This window comes from Myotis brandtii, unplaced genomic scaffold (genome assembly GCF_000412655.1).
Source record: "Myotis brandtii unplaced genomic scaffold, ASM41265v1 scaffold454, whole genome shotgun sequence".
NCBI lineage: Eukaryota > Metazoa > Chordata > Mammalia > Chiroptera > Vespertilionidae > Myotis > Myotis brandtii.
Genome location: NW_005367354.1, coordinates 2,855,533 through 2,862,805, shown reverse-complemented (window position 1 = coordinate 2,862,805; position 7,273 = coordinate 2,855,533). Strand labels below are relative to the sequence as shown.

General features: G+C 49.3%; 1 protein-coding gene across 1 annotated transcript in view; it reads right to left on the bottom strand.

Annotated features, from left to right (window-relative positions):
- The window catches only part of ADCY3 (adenylate cyclase 3), a 74,763-nt gene that overhangs the window by 5,535 nt on the left and 61,955 nt on the right, over positions 1 to 7,273 (bottom strand). The window contains exons 11-15 of the mRNA XM_014546616.1: positions 5,658 to 5,745; positions 4,708 to 4,824; positions 2,372 to 2,631; positions 2,037 to 2,102; positions 223 to 304 (exon numbers count right to left, since the gene is read on the bottom strand). Of these exons, the coding sequence (XP_014402102.1) occupies positions 223 to 304; positions 2,037 to 2,102; positions 2,372 to 2,631; positions 4,708 to 4,824; positions 5,658 to 5,745 (613 nt within the window). The remainder of the gene's footprint in view (positions 1 to 222; positions 305 to 2,036; positions 2,103 to 2,371; positions 2,632 to 4,707; positions 4,825 to 5,657; positions 5,746 to 7,273) is intronic.

Genomic DNA, 7,273 nt, shown 5'->3' with positions numbered 1-7,273 from the left:
ATGCCCCCCCCCCCCCCCCCCCCCGCCTTGCTTCCTTCAGCATCCTGGAGTGGGTCAGAAGGAAGAGACCAGAAAAAGAATAAGGTGGTGGCTTGATAGGGTCACATGCCATATTGGGCAAAGGAAACCAGCATTCCTTATGAGGTTGGGTTCTCAGATCCTACTACTCCGGCCCTGATGGGTTGTAAGCAAAACAGGAGAGAAGGGTGTGCAGGCACTCACGTGGCGGGAGAAGTAGTAGAAGCTCAGCATCATGACGAAGATCATCACTGTCATCGTGTACTTAGAAGGCACCAGGGGCAGCCTGCAGGGCAGAGAGTAATTCAACTGAAGGCACCCAGGCTGCTCTCCTAAAAGGTGTTTTATTCCAATGGGGATGCACTCTTTCCTGTCACCCTGGGTCCCAGAAATTCCTGGCTCCTTTAGCACCTTCACATTTACTGCCTCCCATTGGGCAACAGTGAAGCTTTCTTAAATCACTAAGAGCCAACCAATCCTAGCGCCTCCTGGCTGCACTTGGAATTCACATCAGGGCTGCTCCCAGGTATTTAATAAACACTGCATCATCTGATCCCAGAAGTAACTGTAAGCATGTAGGAGCTTGGCAAAAGGACAGACTACCATCACAGCAATGGCATTGGGGCACAATTTTGCCATGTTTTTTTTATAACTATATATTTTTGTATGGAGCTATATAATTCATTTTTATTACTGTATAGTATTCTGTTGCATGAATATACTACAACTTATATACCATTCACTATTTATATAATTTGGATCGTTTTCATTTGTTTTGAATGTTTGTGTGGCTATTATGAATTCTTGCACACATCCTGGGGCAAATATATGTACATGAATTTCTCTGAGGAATGTGTGTAGCAGTGGAATTGCTGGAATCTATGAGTTACCATTGTACTTGGTATTATCAGACTTCTTAATTCTTGCTAAACTGGTCTTTTGTTATGGTCTTAATTTGGATTTCCTGATTACTTAAATGCCTTTCATTTATTAGTGGCCATTTAGATTTCTTCTTGTGTGAAGGACTATTTCAGAGTTCTCCCCATCTTCTAATCTTTTGTTAAAACTTACCTGATTGTAGACAAGTCACTGAGTCACAACATTCTAAAACGAGAGCTAGAAGAGACCTTGGAGAGCTTCCTGTCCACTGTCCTCTTAAAGAGATGAAACTGAGACTCAGAAAAAAAGGGCTGCCTGCTGCTCCACAAATTACTGTGACAGGTTAAGAATCCAAGTCTTCTAGGTCGAAGGCAGTGTTCTTTTTTCCTCCTTTTTCTGCTGTCTGTACTGCCGGCCCGTTAAATGCGGCTCCATTTCACTCCTCTCCCCCTCACCCCACCTCTAGACCACACTGTGGCTGCTCTCCAAGCTTCCCTCTGACTCGGGATGACCAGGCCCATACTAAAACCATTCCACCTCTGACCCAGCCCCCCTAGAGAAACACACACTAACTGCTCTACTCCAACATCCCAGGTCATGTGCCTTTACAAGGCTGAGGTCGTAAGGCTCTGGCCGTAGTATTCCCTGTCTCTAGAGTCTAGAGCAGCCGTGGGCAAACTACGGCCCGTTTGAAATGAATAAAACTAAAAAAAAAAAGACCGTACCCTTTTATGTAATGATGTTTACTTTGAATTTATATTAGTTCACACAAACACTCCATCCATGCTTTTGTTCCGGCCCTCCGGTCCAGTTTAAGAACCCATTGTGGCCCTCGAGTCAAAAAGTGTGCCCCCCCCTGGGCTAGAGTCTAGAGCAGAGGTTCTCAACCTGTGGGTCGAGACCCCTTTGGCGGTCGAACGATCCTTTCACAGGGGTCACCTAAGACCATCCTGCATATCAGATATTTACATTACGATTCATAACAGTAGCAACATTATAGTTATGAAGTAGCAACGAAAATAATTTTATGGTTGGGTCACAACCTGAGGAACTGTATTTAAAGGGCCAGAAGGTTGAGAACCACTGGTCTAGAGGAAAGGAGCCAAAAATGCGGACCAGAGGGAAAGCAGTCACCTTACCTGCCAGTGCCATTGAGCCCTGGAGTGGAGAGTATCTGCATCTTCTCTAAGGCGACCAGAGGAACGCTGTTGGACAGATAATGGCACACTCAGGCCCCATCTGGGTACAAGAGGCTGGTGCCCAGGCAAACACCGCGGCAGCCCAGACCCTCCCCTCATCAAGCATGGGAAGATCTGCCCCAGGTTCACAGCGGTTCAGAGGCACGTCTCTGAGCAGCCCTGAACTCCGATTCCCTAGAGATAGAAAGCCACCTCAGTGGAGGGCCATGACTTGGAAATGGGGACGAAGGAGTTGGAAGAAGAAAGTCCAGATTCCTAAACAAGTGTCATCTTACCCGTGTTCCTGGAAACGTCTGCGGTCATATTCATCAAAGATGGGGCGCCAGGCACAGAGGTTGATGACAGCCACAGCGCCCGTGACAAGCAGCATGAGGGTGAGCTTCACCATGTGGCTGACCTGCACCAGCATGATGGTGGCGATGAGGGACAGCACGGCGACGTAGTTGTAATACTTGGGGTTCTCCATGCAGCCATCCTCTGTCGCCATCCCCGAGGTGCCATTGTTGGGTCCCATGTAGTATTGCAGGCAGCTCAGCTGGAGGCCAGGGCCCCGGGAAGAACACAGGGTCAAGGGAACAGCAGACATTGTCAGAGAAGGCTGTTGTGGGGGTGTCGCTCAGCTGCCACTTCCCTGGCTCCCTCAGAAACACCCAGAAGGGTGGGGAAATTTACCAAGGAAGAATACAAATGTAATTCCTACTAAGAGCTTTACTATCATCCCTTTGGATGCTCACAAAAACTCCCTGAGTGTTTTTAGTACTGCCACCATTGTAGAGAGACTCAGGCTGGACTCGCCCAAACTAGCGCAATCAGCAAGTGGGGAAGCCAGAGCTAGGAGTCCAGTCTTCAGGTTTCAAATCTAGTAACGCTGTTGTCCACATCACACTGTTAAAGAGGGAACGTGGGGCCAGCTCATCACCCACACCTCACAACTGCACAGATGGCAGCCACTCTGCTCCCACGCTCCCCCATTTCGGAGTGGGTCACTGGTCCCACTGCTGGGCAGATGTAGTCAGTAGAAAGTGCGTCCACAAACAATCTATCCTACTTTTTGTAGCCTTCACCCACTGAGCTTGGCTGGCTTTGGGGAAGTTCTCGGCATGGGACTCCAGCATGTCGAGTTTCAGAACCCCCTGGATTTTCACCATCCACTAGAGACGGGATCTCCAGGTATCCTGCACAGTGTCCATGACCTTGTTAAACAGTGGTCCCCGGACCGGCACCATCCTTCAGGTGTGTTCTGACAACCGTGGGGCTTTTTTCCCCTGCACTGTGAGCACCATGCCACCCAGGGGCATGTTAGGTTCTGGAGCTCCTAATTCCATTCCCTTGGATTTGTGATCAGCTGGCCCTAAGGCTGTGTCATTTATATTGCTGCCACAGTAAGGCTCCATGCTGAGTTTGTTTTGTTTTTTAAGCCTCACCAGAGGATATGCTTAGGGAGAGGGAGAGAGATATATGAGAGAGAAACATTGATTGGTTTGTCTTCTGTACTTGTGTGCCCTGACTGGGAATCGAACCCACAACCCAGGCATGTGCCCTGACTGGGAATCGAACCAGCAACCTTTCAGTGCAAAGTATAACACTCAACAAACTGAGCCACTCTAGCCGGGCTCTCCATGCTGGGTTTTTTCCTGTGCTTAGATTGTTAAAGAAAATATTATATTTGAAAAAATAGGACTTTTTAAAAGAACGTCTATAGTGCCCCCCAAATTGGTGGGAGCTGTGATGACGAACAAGAGAAGAGAACATGTCACAGCTCCCAGCACCCAGTGCTCAATAAATGGCTGGTGGCTCTGAATTAGTAGACTTTTGGCTTCCAACTGCTTTTCCTCCCCCCACCCCAAGAAAGCATCTGGCCACCCCCTCACAGGAGCCAAAGCTTTGCCATAAACTAAGGGCAGCAAGGAAGAGGACTTTGTCTGCCTCCAGCCATTTGGGCTCTGCAGCTGCTCTCCCCAGTGACCCAGCTCGAGGAAGGTCTGGCCAAATGGGTGAAGAAAGAACAGAAGAGGTCCTTCAGTGGAAGAGGTCTGCCTCCTTGTTGTGACAGATACCTGACCCTACCCACAGTGCAGGGGATACTCAAGATATGCGGAACGCTTATGAGTGTTGTACCCCTTGGGCAGTGAGGTAAGAAGGAAATGGGATTGGGATTTAGACCTTCAATTCTCGACTCTGTCACTTACTGGCTGTGTGACTTAGAATAAGTGAATTAACCTTTCTGAGCTGTAATTCTTCATATGGAACTACAGCTAATAATACTGCCCTCTTGGGATTGTTATCAAGATTAAGTGATGAATGTAAACTGTGGTTGAAAAGTAAAAAAAGATTAAGTAAGCCAATATATATAAAGCACCTAGCACATGGTGGGATCTGGTGCATGGTGTTGGTTCTTGAACTTGGAGAATAAGGAGCTGGGAACAGGTCAGTCTCAGAGTTTTCCTGGGGAGAAGACCCCTCTGTTTTGCCAGGATCTAGTTAGGAATCTAATGCCACTCCAGACCTGTCTCGAGTGGAGGAATGGTTTGACATGCTGCCCATGCTGGCCAGTATGGAAGCCTTTTCCCACTAATGGGAGTGTCCCTTCACAAGGACAGCAGGAACTCACCACGTCCACAACATTTGCCATAACCAGAATGAAGATGGCTAACATGGCCCAGGTGTTCCTGGCCCAGCGTGTCCGGTCAATCCACGTCGAGAAGGCCACAAGCTTCTTAGGAAAGGCCTAGAAGGAAATGAGTTTCAAGGGCCATGAGCCTTGAGACAACTGCTAAGGACTCCAGGTGCTCTCATACTTCCCAGGAACCTAAAAAGTAGTGCTATGCGTGCGAGTCAGCCAAACCTGACTGTGGCAGAGCGGAGAAGGGAGCGCAGGAATCCTGGTGCTCTATCCCTCCTCCATTATGAAATGTCACGGCTCCCAGATAGCAGAACCCTTTCCTCAGAAGACACGGGACCAGCCCAGGAGGCTGCGGGCAGCACTAGCCAGCAGTAGCCCGTTTCTTATCTCCAAGTGACAAGGCCAAGACGGGAGACTTGTCAGGGCCAGCCATCTTTGCCTGGCTAGCCTGCCTTTCCCGGGCCGGCATACCTAAAATCTTCCATTACCTGGCAAGCCACCTGCCAGATTAATTTTCCTAAAACACTACTTTGGTTTGGTCATTCTGATAAAAATGCTGCATGCACCCCAGTGCTCAGAGAAGTCAGTCTTCGTCCTTTTTTCTGGGTTTCAAGGTCCTCCACAGTCAGGGCCAACCCACCTTCCAGCTGGGCCTCCATGGCTGTTGGACAGGTTCTCGTTTCTCTAGGCTCCGGCTTACACACTCATGCCGCTCCAGCGGCAGAGCCCATGAGCCCGGCCCCAAGTGGGTGCTCAGCGATGTCAGTGAATGACTCACTGTGGAGTCTGAATGAGTGGATAGTCCTGAACCATTCTAACAGATCTGTCATCTGTTTGTAAGGACTTGATAGGATGCGTAACTCCGTCAATACTCACTTTCACAGGGAGTGACGCTCACTTCCCAAGGGCTTTTGAGCCGAAAGGAGAGGGCCGCTTACCCGGGGAAAGATGGCAGCCAGCGAGCAGACGGTCAGGACCAGAAGCAGAAGCTCCCCAACCACAAAGGTCACATAGTTGGTCATCAGCCTGTAAGAGAGAAGTCCATGAGGAGGGACCGGAGGGAGCAGTGAGGGTGGGTGAGAGTGAGGGATAGGAGGCAGAAGGCACAAGCCTGCACCGGAAAGTTCTATGTAACGCTGAGTGTAGGGCCTGGGAATGTGCGGCCCTCCCCAGCTGTCACTGTTGACCCAGGATTTTCCCAGAGGAGGCAGATTCGCAGATGCCCCGGACAGAGCCCAGTAACACCTGAGAAGGGATTCTTAGGATTGAGCATGCTGCCACGTAGCTATGATGTTGCTAATCCAGTGCCTGATTCTTGGTTGCACCCGATTCCTGGTCGCCTTTCACTCTTCAAAATATCACCCTGTCAGTGAGGCCTGCTCTGAGCATCCTATAAAAATGCAAACAAGCCAAAATCCAGCTCACCCGCAGCATCCCTATCTCCTCACTTGACTTGTATCTGTAGCACTTATCCTGTCTGCATATATATTCTGATTACTTAATTGTTCACGTTTATCTTCCCCTTCTAAAATGTAAGTTCCACTGGAGCAGGGATTTTTTTATGTTACCTTCACTGCTACATCCCTAGACCTTAGCCCCAGGCATGAAGTAGACAGTAAATACTTGTGAATGAATGAGTAAATTTGAGCCTCACAACAACCCTGAGTTAGCCGGGGCCGGTACTATTATCCTCAAATTAGCCTCGTCAGCTCTGGCTTTACAAGCTGATGCTTCAGGAGCCCTTAGTGCAGTGGTTCTCAACCTTCCTAATGCCGTGCCCCTTTAATACAGTTCCTCATGTTGTGGTGACCCCCAACCATAAAATTATTTTCGTTGTTACTTCATAACTGTAATTTTGCTACTGTTATGAATCGTCATGTAAATATCTGATATGCAGGATGTATTTTCATTGTTACAAATTGAACATAATTAAAGCATAGTGATTAATCACAAAAACAATATGTAATTATCTATGTGTTTTCCGATGGTCTTAGGCGACCCATGTGAAAGGGTCGTTCAACCCCCAAAGGGGTCGCGACCCACAGGTTGAGAACGGCTGCCTTAGTGCCAGGCCTGCGGTCACAACCAATAGTAAAGCGTGTCCGGGACCTAGGCCCATGTGACTGAGTCCTAGGCTCTTTACAGTTCCCCAAACTAACGGAACAGGCTCCACGCTGGCTCCTTCCTGCTGGGGAAATCAATCCCTGAGCAGGATGAGCTGCTGACTGGCTCGGGGAGGGAGGGAGGGACTCGTCCTCAGTTGGGCAGTTAAGCCACGGACTCCAGAACCCCCACCTGGCCCCAGAGGACTGGCTGCTGTGTTAGAGCTACCAGTCTGGACCGGAGCCTAAACGTGTTTACTAAGATGAGCCAAGAAAGGGAACCAGGTTGGCCTTGGTGACTGAAGATGGGGAGTGTCCCCAGCCTCTGTCTCCTTATCCCAGGACCACTGAGGCCCAGCTAGCCGGGTCTCCAAGCCCATTGCCTTGGTCTAACCCCCCTTTTGATGCTAGTGTTAGTCCAGAACCCAGGGGGCAGAGTGAAGCACAGCCCC